Source organism: Bufo gargarizans, chromosome 2, assembly GCF_014858855.1.
Source record: "Bufo gargarizans isolate SCDJY-AF-19 chromosome 2, ASM1485885v1, whole genome shotgun sequence".
Taxonomy (NCBI): domain Eukaryota; kingdom Metazoa; phylum Chordata; class Amphibia; order Anura; family Bufonidae; genus Bufo; species Bufo gargarizans.
The window spans coordinates 109,946,172-109,965,187 of record NC_058081.1 but is presented as its reverse complement, the minus strand read 5'-3'; the positions used below and the strand labels follow the sequence as shown (position 1 = coordinate 109,965,187).

The window sequence follows — 19,016 nt, the reverse complement described above, 5'->3', positions numbered from 1 at the left end:
TGGCAAAAAGACAACTGTGTACAGAGCACTCTCTTGAATGTATAAAGTGGAACTCCAGCACCAATTGAAGTCTAATCCAAGGCTCGTCACAGTTCCAGGGTATGTTCAAACCCACGTGGAATCTTGTACAGTAAACGGAAATGGATCCAGCGAGTAATTAAAAAAAAATAAAAAATAAAAACTGCTTGCCATTTGACGTGTTTCGATTGATACCTCGATCTTAATCACAGACATTAAGATCAAGGTATCATTCGAAACGCGTTAGTTGGCATAAGGCTGTGTGTCTTTTAAAGCATGTAGAATAAAGCCTGAATTTGTATCACTTGCTGGATCTGTTTTCGTCTGCTGTACAATACTGATCATTTTACAGCTCGTGTGTTTTGCCTATAGCTTCCTTATAGTTTAATTAGTTATTGTATGGTGTTTATAGGTCACAAGTCTACAATGACGAGCGATAATTAATTCATTTGCATTAACTATTTTCCAGGCGTTGACCGGGCATTTTTCAGTACATTCGTTTTTAGTTGCAATTTCTGCTGCACAATTTTTGTCCAACTTGAGTCGTTAGCGTTTTAAATTGTAAAAATGATCAAATAGTCTAAATGCTCCATTACTTATTGATGACCTATCCTTCTCAATATCAGGATCATCTGATAATCTGGGGGTGGTCTGACTCCTGTTGGGAGCAACGCTGCAGTGACTCCTGGCTTAAAGTGCAATGCGAGTGTAACTGTAGATGACCTGAAACCAGTGTATCTATCGCTGCCTGATGCATCATCGTGGTTGTGTTGTTATCTTGTGTAGTATTCATTTTATGTGTTCAATTTCCAGAATGGGATGAACCTGCTCCACTGTGCAGCACAAAGAGGTCACATTGAAGTCCTGCAGTTTATTATGGAGGATCTGGAGGACATCAAGCTAGATAAGACAGATAAGGTAATCCGGACAACCTTACCTGGTCATCATAAAGGTCATGATGTGCAACCAAAGATGATGTGCTTAATATGGTGTAGAGCTCTGTCCAGAGATTCTCCTGTATTCTTTCCTCCTGATTACGTCGTTCCTTTTAGTCTGAAGGCTTCAGTAATTTAATTTAAGCCCTAAATGATATCAGTAGGTGTTAGATGCTGCCGTGACGTAGGTGTAATGTCTGTAACATAGATCCTGAGAGTTCTGTGAGGAGCTTGAGGAGTGTTGCCACTGATTATAGCATTACTTGCTGGTGATGAACATGGTTTAATGGAATTTCTTAATCTCTTCTAACTGGACGAAGTTTATAGCTCTGTTCTTTGAGATCTGTCTTAATACAAGAACTCTATAGAAGGCTGACATTTGTAGTGAATGAGAGATGGGTGGAGGTATGTGAAAAGTGAATGACATCTCCTGTGGGCACTTTTTGTGTAAAAACAAAAACAAAAAAACAACTTTTGACATGTCCTGGTGACATGTCAGCAGAGATGATGGGTAGAGGTCCAGGTGCTGAGACCCTACCCTTCATAAAAGAAGAAGACAGAAGTGCTCAGCTGAGTGTTGTCCATATCTGCCCAGCAGTGTACAGATACATGGAAAAGCCATAGACTTTCTATGAATCTGTGCATCGCTCGCGCAACTCTGAAGAGAGATGTGCAGCCAAAATACAGATGCTAAAGGAGCATGGTGGCCAGCTGAAGGCTCCTGTCTTCTCGTTTTAGTGAAAAGCCAGGGTCTCAGCATTCAGACCTTTAGCAATCAAAACTTATATGTCAGAAGTTTGCGAAAATATTACTCTTTAACCAGTTCAAGACCTTTTCCCTCCCGTCATGACCAGACACTTAAAAAAAAAAAAAAAGGAAATGTTTTTGCGGAAAAAAAAATTCCCCCCCGTTAATACATGGGGCTTTTAGTTACTGTCGTTTTGATTTAGGGGTTACATACAGTTTGTATTAGGGGTGGGTGATATGGACTAAAATCTATATTGCGATATAATTTTAAGCATGTGCGATATGCAATAGATATTGCGATATATTGTTTTCTATATTTGGGGGGGGGGGTTTAAGCTTTTTTTTACTAGCCCTCCTTAAGGGCTAGAACCCTTGTCATATTCACCCTAATAGAGCTCTATTAGGGTGAATAGGACTTTACACTCTCCCTGCTGCCCTGTACAACAGCAGGGAGCTGACCATGGCAGCCAGCCTCTGATCTGCCCCCCCTCCCCCCCAGCCTCTCCCTCTTATCAGCCCCCTCTGGTAACTCAAACCCACCCCTTCCTCCCCAGTATTAATCATTGGTGGCAGTGGCCACAGGGTCCCCCCCCCCCCCAATCATTGGTGTGGGCAGTTCTGATCGGAGTCCCAACAGTGTAATGCTGGGGCTCCGATCGGTTACCATGGCAGCCAGGAGTCACGCTACTGAAGTCCTGGCTGCCATGGTATGTTAGTGAGCAGCATTATACTCACGGGCATCGTGGCCGCCGGACGCTCCTTCTCATAGGTCTGTGCGGCACATTGCTAATGCTATAAGCATAAGCAATGCGCCGAACAGACAGAAGAAGGAGCGACCGGCGGCCACGGTGCACGTGAGTATTATGCTGCTCACTAACATACCATGGCAGCCAGGACTTCAGTAGCGTGACTCCTGGCTGCCATGGTAACCGATCGGAGCCCCAGCATTGAACTGCCCACTGCCAGACATCGTTGCAGACATCGTTGTGAAGGCCTTCGCTGTGCTGGACTCCGCCTCCATCTATCGTGGTGACATGGCGGTCTTGCTCTGTAATATCTCGGTGGACATCCCGCCACCATCTCCATGTCGCGGTCGGCTGGTGGGTGGAGCTGATTGGGAAGGAGCCACATGAGAGAACTGCCCCGCAGCGTGCAGTCATAGGGGCCGGGATATGGCGGCACATTCATTGGTGGCGCAGTGGCCACAGTCCCTCCCCTCCTCCTCCTACTCTGTTCTTATTGGTGGCCAGCGGCAGCCGCGCACAGTGGGGAGGGAGGGACTCTCGCCTTCTCCACTGTGTGTGCCGGCTCAGGAGAACATGGTGAGCGGGATCATATCGCGGTCCGGCGATATAGGCGATATGCACAAAATCTATATCGTGGCACAAATTTATATCGCATATCGCCTATATCACCCACCCCCAGTTTGTATGTATAATGGTGTGCAGCCATTTTATTTTTTATAATCATGTTTGCTTCATGGATATGCACCTGTGATCCTGAAGGTTCTAGTCTAAATTCTTATAGTACAAAAACTCAAGGTGATATACAAACAATACGGCCGAGCGATGTGTCACCCATAATGACATTCTGTGACATCACCACTTCATGGCTCTAGTACTCTGCATCCGCATAGACGCTAATAATATAATGCATCCGCATAGACGCTAATAATATAATATAGTCATGAGACTGCAGAAACAGAGCTGGCAAATGGTTGATTTCTCTATATCACAGATTCCCACATGTAGTCGAAAAACCCAGACACATCAACATGCCATGTTGTGGAAATAAAAATCTGCAGCAAGCTGCATCTTTTGTAGATTTCTTCTGGAAATTGCCATGGATAGACTGGTGAGGAATAATGTCAAAGTCTGAAGGTAAATTGGGCTACTTTCACCCTAGCGGCAGGACTGATCTGACAGGCTGGTCACCCTGTCGGATCTGTCCTGCCGCTATTTCGCCGTGCCACTGGACTGCTGCTTCGTCCCCATTGACTATAATTGGGACGGGGGCGGAGCTCCGGCCCAGCACGGGGAGAGGCCGTCGGACATGCAGTACTTTTAGTCCGGCGGCCCTTGGTGTGCAGCCATTTTATTTTTTGACCTTGAGTTTTTGTGACCCAGAGACCACAATAGGCAAGTGCCCACTGCAGATCCACGCACATCTGCTTTGTATTCTATGTCCCTTTTATATCTATAGAGTTAGGTTCAGGTGATGATGGGGGTCCTGATCCTTAGACAGCCTGCAGTCATCTGGACCAGTGTCTGGAATATGACATACGACTTGAAAATGTTACTTGGTCCTTTCAGAACAGTTGCATGAAATGTTTTCCATGGTTCCTAACAAACAGTGGAATTCAGTGGGTAGAAACCGGTCTGTCCAAGGGGTTATTGTTTTATTGTATAAATTTAAAATACGCAAAAGTGCTCATGTTTAACAGATACCCCTACGGAAGTTACTGTGACGGTCGACTAAGCACACAGTTTTAAGAGCTCGTTGTGGAATGTGAAGTAAGTCAGAGGTCGCACAATTTCTTTTTCAAAAGAGTAAAAATACTCCTCTTAACAATTTTATGGAGTATTTTTAGCCAAGGAGGAATATGAATCTTGCGGTAATTCAAATATATAATGCATAGGCCCACATAACGTTATGAGGCTGATATTTCTGCAGGGAAACCACTGCTAGTCTCCCATGCAGAAATAAATGTAGACAAATTTACCTTCATCCAACATCATACACTAAACATAAGACCACTGCTGCCATACACACACACAGCTCTGCTACATGTCCATTACACAGATAGAAATACTGTGTGCACATTACACACAGCAAACTGTACAATGCACTGGTTACACTGACATAGCCCTGCTTTATACACAGCTTCCATACATAAAGTACCTCTGCATTCTCCACCAGCACAGTCCTACACTGAGCCTGTGTTCCCCTAACTCCTCCTACACACATGGCTGATCACATGACTGACCTCACCACAGGTCCTGTAACCACAATGTAGTGTTTAGTCCAGACCCTGGAGCTGCTCTTGGTGAGAGCGATGTCCGTGAGGGGCGGGGTTTCATGTGTGCCGGACCTGACGGCTTCTGATACGGCGCTCCTGACTAGAAAAAGACCACGCGTAAAAATACCCATGAGTCTTTTTTTTCCAGGGAGTAAAATGACCTGAACAAGCGTCTATGAGGCTTGTACAGGAGTTATTGCGACCTCTGGACTAAGTAATGATTGACTTTTATATGGACTGTCTAAGGGGATAGGGCGGCCTAGGATGCTGAGGTTAACCCCTTAAGGACCGGGCCATTTTTCACCTTAAGGACCAGGCCATTTTTTTGTGTCACTTTATGTGGTAATAACTTTTAAACCGCTTTTACTTATGCAGGCCATTCTGTGATTGTTTTCTGATCACATATTGTACTTCATGACAGTGGTAAAATTGAGTAAAAAATAAAAATGTACCAAAAATTTGAAAACTTAGCAAATTTCAATTTCTCTACTTTTATAATATATAGTAATACCTCCAAAAATATTTATTATTTTACATTCCCCATATGTCTACTTCATGTTTGGATCATTTTGCGAATGCCATTTTATTTTTTTGGGGATGTTACAAGGCTTAGAAGTTTAGAAGCAAATCTTGAAATTTCTAAAACCTACTTTTTCAGGACCAGTTCAGGTCTGAAGTCACTTTGTGAGGCTTACATAATAGAAACCACCCCAAAATTACCCCCTTTTAGAAACTACACCCCTCAAGGTATTCAAAACTGATTTTATAAACTTTAACCCTTTAGGTGTTCCACAAGAATTAATGGAAAATTTCAAAATTTCACTTTTTGGGCAGATTATCCATTTGAATCCATTTTTTTCCAGTTACAAAGCAGGGTTAACAGCCAAACAAAACTCAATATTTATGGCCCTGATTCTGTAGTTTACAGAAACACCCCATATATAGTCGTAAACTGCTGTTCGGGCACACGGCATTGCGCAGAAGGAGGGATTGGAAGGCAGATTTTGCTGGACTGGTTTTTTGACACCATGTCCCAGTTGAAGCCCCTCTGATGCACCCCTAGAGTAGAAACTCCAAAAAAGTGACCCCATTTTGGAAACTACGGGATAAGGTGGCAGTTTTGTTGGTACTATTTTAGGGTACATATGATTTTTGGGTGCTCTATATAAGGCTACTTTCACACTTGCGCTTGATTGGATCCGTTCTGAACGGATCCGATCATATTAATGCAGACGGAGGCTCCGTTCAGTACGGATCCGTCTGCATTAATAACTTAGAAAATTTTCTAAGTGCGCAGGATGCCTGAGCGGATCCGTTCAGACTTTCAATGTAAAGTCAATGGGGGACGGATCCGCTTGAAGATTGAGCCATATGGTGACCTCTTCAAGCGGATCCGTTCCCATTGACTTACATTGTAAGTCTGAACGGATCCGCTCGCCTCCGCACGGCCAGGCGGACAGCTGAACGCTCCAAGCAGCGTTCAGCTGTCCGCCTGTCCGTGCGGAGGCGAGCGGAGCGGAGGCTGAACGCCGCCAGACTGATGCAGTCTGAGCGGATCCGCTCCATTCAGACTGCATCAGGGCTGGACGGAGGCGTTCGGGTCCGCTCGTGAGCTCCTTCAAACGGAGCTCACGAGCGGACCGACGAACGCTAGTGTGAAACTAGCCTTACACGTTTTGTGAGGCAAGGTAACAAGAAATAGCTGTTTTGGCATTGGTTTTAGTTTTTGTTATTTACAACATTCATCTGACAGGTTAAATTATGTGGTATTTTTATAGAGCAGGTTGTCACGGACGCGACAATACCAATTTTTTTTGTTTGTTTCAGTATTACATAATAAAGCATTTTTGAAAAAAAAAAAATATTTATTTTTTGGACGACTGTTGTGTAGCTCACTTTTTTTCGGGATGAGATGACTGTTTGGTACTATTTTGTGGTGCATATGACTTTTTGATCGCTTGCTATTACACTTTTTGTGATGTAAGGTGACAAAAAAAATAGCTTTTTTTTACACCGTTTAAATATTATTTTTTTACGATATTCACCTGAGGGGTTAGTTCATGTGATATTTTTATACAGCAGGTTATTACGGACGCGGCGATACCGAATATGTCTACTTTTATTTTTTTTACACAATCATTTCATTTTTGAAACAAAAAAAATCATGTTTTAGTGTCTAGAAAAAATTAAATGGAGCCACCCTCACCTGACATCCAAAGAAGCAGCTCATCCTAGCACAGACAGGGTGCAGTATAAGACATGTAATACCACGCTGTAATATACAGAGGACGCTACTGGACAACCAGTACAGGTGATTTACCAGAGAAATTGCCATGTTGATTGGTTGGATCTGAGTCTAAGTCAATTGTACATTCAGTCTAGTTTGAACTTAAGATGGCCCAGGAAAGAACTTTGTAAGGCCTGTTTCACACTGTCGGTATGAGTTCCAGCGGATATTTTGCACAGGTTTTTCCCCAAATAAAACTATAAAAAGAAGGAAACAATTGGCTAGAAAACATTAGAACGCCCTATGTGTCATGTAAAACGGTCAACAAATAAACCATTACTACTAAGTGTCATTAAGGCCTTTTCATGTCTGGTTATGAAAGGGTTAACAGCACGGTACCAGTCACACAGATATAACCTATAACTGGGGGCAGGTGGCGGTAATAACTAATGAGCACTCTCCCCACTAGTAATGGAAAGTCCTTACTGGTTCCTGCAGGCCACTGGGTACACAGATATAACCTATAACTGGGGGCAGGAGGCGGTAATAACCAGTGAGCGCTCTCCCCACAAACGAGCGCCAAGATGATTTTCAATGGGGGCAGGCATGGAGTAGGAATGTGATGTGTGTACAGCACTGCCCCCTATTGGGCTGGCACTATGTAAGGATGATGGAATCTTCGCAGAATCGTTTTTATCGACCCCCATTCTTTTATCAGTAATCCAGAACATGGCGTCTGTCAGTAAGCAAAATAAACTTTTTCATTTGTGAAGGTGTCCAAGTAGATTTCCCTGTACAGCTAAAAGTTTCTGATCCTAAGGGTCTCATCTAATGTAAAACATGTTAGTTTAGCCATAGGGGACAATGCTGGAACGTTAATGAAAGTAGAGCTTGCCTTTGGTAGCTGCGGGGTTCTGTACTTGTTGGCAGTCATAGCCGTGTTCACTGGAGCCAGGGGGCGCTCTGATACCTCATCACTTCATATTACGTCTGATTATAGTATTGCGTAGTGCATGATAGAGAAGCCTATATACTGTGTCTGTGTGACTGGGAAAACTGGTGACAGTAGATGACATTACTCCGATCAGTCATCAAGGTAACCTGGTAGTTTCCGTGTCACACGTCGGGGGTTATCACATACACATTGTGTTCTTTTCCTGTGCATACAGATCTTGCAAAGTTTTCTGTGCAGATTATTTTAGTTTCTTCCTGGTAGAAAAGAATCTGTTAGCATGTTTTGTGTGACCTATAACACACACCATTGTTGCCGTGTCTATGTGTTGGTGTCTAAACAGTACAGGATGTGAAGATTGGAAATGTAGGTCACATATAACAAGGACATTTTAGTTAAAGGTGTTTTCCTTGACTTTAATACTGATTTACCTGTCATCAGTATCTGATCGGTGGGGGTCCGACACCCAGCACTTGCAGTAGTGCCACGGCCCTCTCACGGCTTCTCCTGGGTCCTCTGGACGCGTTCATCTGTCCTGTGACCTAGGCGCAGCTTAGCCCCATAGTAGTGAATATGGCTGAGCACGATACCAAGTACAGCCACTATACAATGTATGGCGCTCTGCTTGGTTTAAAAGTTGGCGCTATACAGATACTTTTGATTGAACAAGTCACTGGCTATACTAAATTTTTAATTGCATATAATTACAAAAGTATTCAGATCCAGGTGCTGGTTTGAAAAAAGTACAATATGTTTCGTACCACAACCCAGAGGTTTTCTGGTCCCTTTTATATTGTCGGCTTGTCCTATGGCTAGCTCATCAGTATCTCATCGGCTTGGTCAGACGCCCCACACTCTGCTGATCTGCTCTGCAGTAGCTCTGGTGCTGGAACTGTATGTAATGGATGGTGCTGATTACTGCACCAGCGCTTCCATTCACTTCAGTGTACTATAAAAACCAGTGTTGGGGTACAGCCACACAGTCATGTTTCCTGATGCAGCTTTGTCAAAACGAGAAGCAGATCATAAAAGGACAGAAAGTATAAAGGACAGATACGACTTCATTTTCATTAAATTCACTCATAGTTTTGGCTTCCAAAACTGCGTTGGGAAACCTGACCGCGTGGCCGTAGCCTAAACATGCCCCGAGGTTGAATGGTAATTAGCATCTTTTGTAATTTGACATCAGCACGTCCTCTCTACACAGATTGTAGAACAGATACTATTCAATGTGGGAGAACACGTGCTGCTTAGTCAGGGTTTAGATACTGGAGTAATATTACATGACCTGTCACCAGTTTGTGAGCATGAGTTGTTTTGGTTACAAAAGTATGGCTTTAATTACTCTTCCATTATTACTAATGGGGCTTGTATGGCAGCACAGAAAACACAGGTCCATATTTCATTAGGCTTCCTGTGTGCCATTGTGTGGTATCTCCTTGACACTCTACCCTAGAAGGTGAGACTATTTGGAAGGGCTTCTTCACATAGTTTTTTTGCCTGCATTTTTTTTTTTTTTTGGGAACCTGTCACCACGAAATGCAGCGCAATCTGCAGGCAGCATGTTATAGAGCAGGAGGAGCTGAGCAGACTGATATACAGTACAGACCAAAAGTTTGGACACACCTTCTCACTCAAAGAGTTTTCTTTACTTTCATGACTATAAAAATTGTAGATTCACACTGAAGGCATCAAAACTATGAATTAACACATGTGGAATTATATACATAACAAAAAAGTGTGAAACAACTGAAAATGTCATATTCTAGGTTCTTCAAAGTAGCCACCTTTTGCTTTGATTACTGCTTTGCACACTCTTGGTATTCTCTTGATGAGCTTCAAGAGGTAGTCACCTGAAATGGTTTTCACTTCACAGGTGTGCCCTGTCAGGTTTAATAAGTGGGATTTCTTGCCTTATAAATGGGGTTGGGACCATCAGTTGCATTGTGGAGAAGTCAGGTGGATACACAGCTGATAATCCTACTGAATAGACTGTTAGAATTTGTATTATGGCAAGAAAAAAGCAGCTAAGTAAAGAAAAACGAGTGGCCATCATTACTTTAAGAAATGAAGGTCAGTCAGTCCGAAAAATTGGGAAAACTTTGAAAGTGTCCCCAAATGCAATCACAAAAACCATCAAGCGCTACAAAGAAACTGGCTCACATGCAGACCGCCCCAGGAAAGGAAGACCAAGAGTCACCTCTGCTGCGGAGGATAAGTTCATTTGAGTCACCAGCCTCATAAATCGCAGGTTAACAGCAGCTCAGATTAAAGACCAGGTCAATGCCACACAGAGTTCTAGCAGCAGACACATCTCTAGAACAACTGTTAAGAGGAGACTGTGTGAATCAGGCCTTCATGGTAGAATATCTGCTAGGAAACCACTGCTAAGGACAGGCAACAAGCAGAAGACACTTGTTTGGGCTAAAAAACACAAGGAATGGACATTAGACCAGTGGAAATCTGTGCTTTGGTCTGATGTGTCCAAATTTGAGATATTTGGTTCCAACCACTGTGTCTTTGTGCGACGCAGAAAAGGTGAACGGATGGACTCTAGATGCCTGGTTCCCACCGTGAAGCATGGATGAGGAGGTGTGATGGTGTGGGGGTGCTTTGCTGGTGACACTGTTGGGGATTTATTCAAAATTGAAGGCATACTGAACCAGCATGGCTACCACAGCATCTTGCAGCGGCATGCTATTCCATCCGGTTTGCGTTTAGTTGGACCATTATTTATTTTTCAACAGGACAATGACCCCAAACACACCTCCAAGCTGTGTAAGGGATATTTTGACCATGAAGGAGAGTGATGGGGTGCTGCGCCAGGTGACCTGGCCTCCACAGTCACCGGACCTGAACCCAATCGAGATGGTTTAGGGTGAGCTGGACCGCAGAGTAAAGGCAAAAGGGCCAACAAGTGGTAAGCATCTTTGGGAACTCCTTCAAGACTGTTGGAAGACGATTTCAGATGACTACCTCTTGAAGCTCATCAAGAGAATGCCAAGAGTGTGCAAAGCAGTAATCAAAGCAAAAGGTGGCTACTTTGAAGAACCTAGAATGACATATTTTCAGTTTGTTTCACACTTTTTTGTTATGTATATAATTCCACATGTGTTAATTCATAGTTTTGATGCCTTCAGTGTGAATCTACAATTTTCATAGTCATGAAAATAAAGAAAACTCTTTGAATGAGAAGGTGTGTCCAAACCTTTGGTCTGTACTGTATATAGTTTTATGGGGAAAGATTCCATATAACTTGTAATGTATTCATTCACACCTCTGCTCTTTCTGACTTCAGTTATATAGAGAGGCCATCTTATCATTCTCTGTGTAAGTGTGTATCCATAGATGTCGGTCACTGATAGCTGTACACATGGGAGGTGTCATCAGTGATGGCATTCTCTGTGTAAGTGTGTATACATAGATAGCTGTCAGTCACTGATAGCTGTACACAGGGGAGGTGTTATCAGTAATTGATACCATTCTATATGTAAGTATGTCCTCCAGTCCTCCATCCATATACATTACATACTGTCCTAGTCCTCTATCCATATACATCGAATATTCTCCTCCAGTCCCCTGTCTATATATGTTATATACACCTACTGCTCAAAAAAATAAAGGGAACACTAAAATACCACATCCTAGATCTCAATGAATGAAATGTTCCAGTTGCAAATCTTTATTCATTACATAGTGGAATGCGTTGAGAACAATAAAACATAAAAATGATCAATGTAAATCAAAATTAATATCCCATGGAGGTCTGGATTTGGAATGATACTCAAGATCAAAGTGGAAAAATTAAATTTTAGGCTGATCTAACTTCAGTGGAAATGCCTCAAGACAAGGAAATGAAGCTCAGTAGTGTGTGTGGCCTCCATGTGCCTGTATGACCTCCCTGCATTGCCTGGGCATGCTCCTGATGAGGCGGTGGATGTTCTCTTGAGAGATTTCCTCCCAGACCTGGACTGAAGTATCACTCAACTCCTGGATAGTCTGTGGTGCAACATGGTGTTGGTGGGTTGAACGAGACATGGTGTGCTTGATTGGATTCGGGTCTGGGGAACGGGCAGGCCACTCCATAGCGTCAATGCTTGCATCATGCAGGAACTACTGACAAACTTCAGCCACATGAGGCCTAGCATTGTCATGTATCAGAAGGAACCCAGGGCTCACTACACCTGCATATGGTCTCGCAATGGGTCTGAGGATCTCATCCCAGTACCTAATGGCAGTCAGAGTACCTCTGGCTAGCACATGGAGGGCTGTGCGGCCTTCCAAAGAAAGGCCTCCCCACACCATTCCTCCTGCCAAACCGGTCATACTCTAGGAAGTTATAGGCAGTAGAACATTCCCCACCGCGTCGCCAGACTCTGTCACGTCTGTCACATGTGCTCAGTGCGAACCTGCTGTCATCTGTGAAAAGCACAGGGCACCAATGTCAAACCTGCCAATCTTTCTTGGTGTTCTCTTGCAAATGCCAATCACCTTGCAAGGTGTTGGGCTGTAAGCTCAACACTGACTTGCAGGGCCGGTGTCGGCACCCTACTGCTCTTGGGGGGGGGGGGGGGGGGGTCTAATCGCACTCAGGTCTAATCGCAGATCACCTGGACTATTTCTGGCTTAAGAGTCCCTGCTATGACTCCATATATGGAATCGGTGCTATGGCCATGAAGCGGGTATTCCCAAGCATGGTCAGTATGCTTGGGGACACCCTGTGTATTTAAGTCTAATTACCCTCTCTTTCTAAAATGTTCCTGTTTGAATTTGAACTTGCAACCTTCTACATTAAAGGCAAGAACCTTAACCACTGAGCTATTGAGCTGAATGCGAAGCTGTGATAGAAAAACTTCATAGTAGTTTATTTTATTTTTTTGTAATAAAAAAATAAAAATAAAATGTATGGCACAAAATAAATGTGTAATTACAAAAAGAAAATACCTCTGATATATGAATGCATAGTATGTGGTAAACTGCTACTGAGGTTTTTAGCCATGATATAGTTACCGCCAGTTTACATGAAGCTCTATCGCTCAGTGGTTAGGTTTCTTGACTTTAATGTAGAAGGCTGTGAGTTTGAGTACCAGCAGAATCGTAAAAAAAAGAGGCTAAATAAAACTTAAATAGACACACCAACCTTTTTAATTTGTGTAACTTATTTTTTATTGGTGGCAACCCTAACAGAACCCCTGCTCCCCGGTGACCCCCATAACTTTTTTATAGTTATATCTAGGGAGATTTGTGGGGGCTCATTTAGGAGAAATCTGTGTGTTTTGTTTTTTACAATACCATTTTTATTCAATTTTCTTGGGAGATAGTGATGAAAAAAACGGCAAATCGGCCTTTTTTTTTTTTTTTTTTTTTTTTACAAATGCCACAAGGTGGCCCACTGAGATTTATCGCCCAAGGGCCCACATGAACCTGGAGCCAGCCCTGCTGACTTGTGGAGTCTGTTCCCGACAGTTTGAGCAGACACATGGAGGTCATTTTGCAGGGCTCTGGCCCTGCTCCTCCTTTTCCTCCTGTTCCTCCTTGCACAAAGGAGGAGGTAGCGGTCCTGCTTCTGGGTTGTTGCCCTCCTGGTTTACTGACCTGTCTGCTGGTATCTGCTCCATACTCTGGACACTGTGCTGACAGACACGGCTAACCTTCTTGCCACAGCTTGCATTGATGTGCCATCCTGGATGAGCTGCACTACCTGAGCAATTTCTTAGGGTTGTAGACACCACCTCATGCTACCCGTAGGGGAGAGAGCAATGACAAAAAATGCAAAGTGACCAAAACAGCCAAAAAGGCTGAGAACAGAGAAATGGTCTGTGGTCACCACCTGCAGAACCACTACTTAAGGGTCCATTCACACGTCCGCAAAATGGCGGAACGGGTCCAGAGCAATTCATTTTCAATGGGGCCGCCAAAAAATAGAACATGTCCTATACTTGTCCGCAGACAAGAATGCGGAATGCACATGGCTGGTGTCCGTGTGTTGCGGATCCACAATTTGTGGACCGCAAAACACTTGCGGACGTGTGAATGGACCCTTATAGGGGGTTGTCTTGCTAATTGCCTATCATTTCTGTCTGTCCAATTTGCATAACGGCAGGAGAAATTGATTTACAATCTGTTGCTTCATAAGTGGACAGGTTGATTTCACTGAAGTGTGATTGACTTGGAGTTGGGCCTCATGCACACGACCATTGTGTGCATCCGTGGCCGTTGTGCCGTTTTCCGTTTTTTTCACGGACCCATTGGCTTTCAATGGGTCCGTGGAAAAATCTGAAAATGCACCGTTTGGCAGCCGCATCCGTGATCCGTGTTTCCTGGCCGTGAAAAAAATAAGACCTGTCCTATTTTTTTCACGGCCAACGGTTCACGGACCCATTCAAGTCAATGGGTCCGTGAAAAATCAAGGATGCACACAAGATTGTCATCCGTGTCCATGATCCGTGTCCGTTTTTTCCTATCATTTCAATGGCAAACTTGACTTAGATTTTTTTTTCATTTTTCATGTCCGTGGATCCTCCAAAAAACAAGGAAGACCCACGGACGAAAAACGATCATGGACCTACGGACCCCGTTTTTGCGGACCTTAAAAAAAATAAAAACGGTTGTGTGCATGAGGCCTTGCATTGTGATTGTGTTCTTTATTTTTTTTGTGAGCTGTATGTGTGTATGTATAATATATATTACACACACACACACACACACACACACACAGATGCCCTGGTTCTCGGCAGCAGACCCGGGCTCTCGGTGCTTCCAGGGAACTGGTAGGCATTGCAGCAGTGCCCTCTCTCCATCCACCCCCTGCCCCAGCGGCCGTTACGGGACCACCCCGGCTTCTGTCAGTGTATTACTGGAGCACTGTATCGGCACAGCTTGTGCAGGCCTCTTCATGTCCCTGCATCTGGATTAATAGCGTGGGCAGCAGGGACTTAAATGACTCGCACATGCTGCGCTGACTCAGCGTTCAAGACGAAAAAAATCTATATCACAATTTTTGAAAAATGAACATTGTGGGGGTGAAAAAAAGTGTATTCATTGAATTAATTTGATTAATTGCACAGCCCTAATTGAGAGATCATTTTGCAAAAACATACTTACGGTTTTTCTTCTCCTCTAGCTCGGGAGGACTGCATTTCACCTGGCAGCTGAACATGGAAAGTTAAAGGTGGTGGAATTCTTGATAGGATCTGGCTGCCAGCATAGCCTAAAGGACAAGGTATCCCTGACCTGTAAACCCTGACTCAGATTTGTAGGCATCTTATTACTATTGATTCTTTTATTCTTTCATATTTGCTTCATCTATTGTAATGCAGTGATAAAAATGTTCAGTGCAAATGATCCGGAGCACAATAGACTACAGGGATTAGTGTGTGCGGACGCTATTGTTTCTTACAAGGAAGTCCGGAAGCATTTATTCTGTGTGCAACTAGATATGTCTTTTTTACGGGGATGCACTTTAAAGGAAATTGATTCTTGTTTATTAGGGGATGGAATGCAGTGGTTATAACAGAATTCTGAGGGATGGTCCTGTCCTCCCTGCTGATGCTGTTACTGCATCGATTACTTAAAGGGGACTTTTGTATCAATGGCCTATGCTTAGGATAAGTCCTCAATATCAGATCGGCGGGGGTTTGACTCCGAACACCCCTGCCGATCAGCTCTTCTGCTTTAGCACTGTGCGAGAATTACACACCTCTGCCCTCTATGGAACTGGGTACGGCTCCCATTCATCTGTGACAGCAGTTTTTGTATCCATTGGCGTACTCCAGTTCAGGGTGTCTCTTTCTGGGTGTGACGGCAATAATAATGCGAAGAAAGGGGTGTAAATGAGCTCTTAACAAGCTCTGCCTCTAATTCCACCAGATGTAAGGCAGCTATCCTATAAGTCAAGGTTCGATCCTTAAAATAGGCCTTGAGACATGACTCCGATATTAACTAAGCCAGCACCTCATCTGCAGACAGCTGTTTTGGGGTGATTTCCCCTCATCCGTGCAGAGCAGAGAGTACTGGCTTAACTAGATAGCTGGCACTTCCAAAATGAAGTGATCAAAGCTTTATTTCGGATCCCAGAAGCATAAAGAGCATCAAGGCCTCCGTCAAGCTGCATACTGTAGTTTTCCTCTATGACAAAGAATTCCGGGCCATAGCACAACTGGGCTGATGGAGAGCATTAGGTCAGCTTCAGATAGGGGCAGGTACAATTTAGCATCCATATCATGCCTGCAAAACCTGAAATCTACCAGGGTTCTTCTATAGTGATCACTTTAGAACTCTATGATTTGGTTCCAGCTGATGCATGGAAGATCTAAGAACTAAGACTATAATACAGTTGCGGCCCTAGATATATTTAGATGTATTTGTACATTAGAACTACCTGCTCTCCCTGTATTCATTGGAGGCCATTTGGCACCAGGAGAGGTAAAATACAGAGTGAGATCAGCATATATGTGGTACCTGCCTTCCCTGAATTTATTGGAGGCCTGTTGGCACCAAAAGAGATGGCATTTAGTGTAGGTTCCGGTCCAAAACAGATCACCTTGCCGTGGTGGATGGGCACAAATGATTTTGTGCAAAAATGTATTTGCCAAGACTCTCACACTTACTGTATATAATGAGCATAGCATTAGCACTAGTATATTTTTTTGTAGTGAGTATGGCACTATTTTATATATTTTGTATATTGCATTGTGTTTTTTTATTTTTATTAGAACAGTAAGTATTCCTCAATAGGTCATCCTCAGTAACACTTCATTATATTTCAGGAGGACAACACAGCTCTGCACCTAGCAGCAAAGAATGGCCATACAAAAGTTTTACAGACAATAGTTGAGATCAGAGTGGCACTCAGTGAAAAAAACCAGGTGAGTGGAAACTGCTTTTCAGGACTGTAGATAAAGTACATTTTATTGGCTTTTAGCGCTCATATAAAAGGAACATCTTGCATACCTCTATAACTTATGTACATAAAGCCATAGGGTATGTTGCAGACATTCCATACATTAGAATGGAGTTGTTGTTGCTACAGTATGTGTATGGATGTCTCTGAATCCCATTTAGATGAATGGAACCGTTGCTGAAATTTCCACAACAAATCGGACTCCTGTGAATATACCCCAATGGCTCATGCATACAAACGTATTTTCTTTCCGTCTCCATTCAGGGTTTTTTTCGGACCGCATGCAGAACCACTCAATTCAATGGCTTCACAAAAAAATTAAAATACGGAAGTTACTCAATGTGCATTCTGTTTCCGTATGTCCATTCCGCAAAATGATAGAACATGTCCTATTATTGTCCACATTATGGACAAGGTTAGGACTGTTCTGTTAGGGGCCAGCTGTTCCATTCTGCAAAATACGGAATGCACACTGACGTCATCCGTATCTTTTGTGGACAGCAAAATACATACAGTTGTGTGCGTGATCCCTTAAAGGGGCTATCCAACCCCTATAATGGGCCCCTCGCATACAATATACTTACCTGCTCCCAAGTACCCGCGTGGCTCCGTTCAGAGGCAAGGAGCAGGTAAGTATAGTGTATATGAGGAGCCCCTTCATTGGGGGGCGGGGGGGGGGGGGGGGGCGGGCATTATAGGGGTTGGATAACAGTCTGATTTCACAGGCTGTTGTTGGGAATGAACCGTTCCTTCCCGGCAGTCGTCCACTTGCTAGCGGAGGAGACCGCTGCTATTACATCTCCTCCTCAGTATGAGAGGAGTGATCATTATACCATCATTCTTCCCTATACTGAATCATTGTTTGAAGCCTGCAAACAAGAATGCGTTTTTAACTCCTCCCAACCGCACCATCTGAATGCACTGATATAGAGAAATTCAGGTTTATTTAATTGCATTCTAAATTAGGCGTCTTGTCAAGTAAATCACTACAAAAGGTGCAGTGATTTTATGTATTTTTATATTCGCATCCACACATTATCCCATCTTGTGTAGGATGCTTTTGTGGTGCATGTGGTCCGCTGCCGACATCCTCCATTGTATGCATTTTTGCTGGGGATCGCCGTTAGCAACGGATCCCATGCAGAGGAACTGCTCCCCCGGTTATAAACGCGCCACAGTGTTTGGGGTTTTTGAGCGTTTTCCTCCCATTTAGGTCAATTTATTTCAGTGATTTGTCTTGTTAAGTAATCAGAACACTTGTCTGATGCCCACAGAAATAACATATCCTAGTCTAGAAAAATCCAGGGCTACATTACCAAGTTGCATTGCTGTACAGCCACTGCATGCATTTTTCTAGTTTTTTCAAATTTTCTGGTTTGATAAATTGATCTATTTCGTCAATGAACAGGAAGGACTGACCGCCTTACATCTTGCTACAGAAGGTCGCCATTCTGATTGTGTCAGAATTCTCTTGGAAGCCGGATGTGACGTCCATGTGCAAACAGAGGTAAGGCTTCCCTTTGGTGATATGCAGACAGTGGGGCAATTTACTTGTCAAACATCTAAACTTTATTATAAAAGTACAAGAATGAATAAAACGGATGCCAAATGCCCAAAGAGGATAATGAACATGTACATGATGAAAAGCAAAAAAGTCATAGAGTAAAACAACAGTGCCTCTGCATAATCTAGATCTAGAATTTACAAAGATAGTAAAAAAAAAAAAAAGGGGGTAAGAATACATATCGGCCATAATAAAATTGAATATAGATGGATTCAAAGTAGGGCTCCTATTATTATTATTATTATTATTATTATTATTATTATTATTATTATTATTATTATTATTTGGAGGTATAATACCTAATGAGGTGAGGATATCCATGGAGAACAAACCTTGTGAAGCTGTTCTACTCCATCCAGTCTAGTGGGCAATAACATCTCGTATATAGCAATAACTACAGGGCGTTCTCCATTCAGCAGCAGCAGCATGGATACGAGCAGCTAATAGTATATATTATTTTTTTTTATTTTTTATTTTTTATTTTTGTTAATATTTTTATTTGTAAAAGCATAGATACAAATAAACACGGCACAGAAGAGAGTTATGACATTTCTCCCTGTACCACATGAGAAACAAACAATCAACATTAATATGATACATGTATGATCGCAGATTAAGGAAGAGTCAGCGCAACATTTGTTTATATAACTAT

At 43.0% G+C, this 19,016-nt stretch overlaps 1 protein-coding gene across 2 annotated transcripts in view; it reads left to right on the top strand.

The window, feature by feature from the left end:
• ANKDD1A (ankyrin repeat and death domain containing 1A) overlaps nt 1-19,016 on the top strand; it is a 78,179-nt gene that overhangs the window by 25,831 nt on the left and 33,332 nt on the right. For both annotated transcript variants that reach the window (XM_044283176.1, XM_044283177.1), the window contains 4 exons: nt 832-936; nt 15,022-15,120; nt 16,667-16,765; nt 18,209-18,307. In XM_044283176.1, the coding sequence (XP_044139111.1) occupies nt 832-936; nt 15,022-15,120; nt 16,667-16,765; nt 18,209-18,307 (402 nt within the window). The remainder of the gene's footprint in view (nt 1-831; nt 937-15,021; nt 15,121-16,666; nt 16,766-18,208; nt 18,308-19,016) is intronic.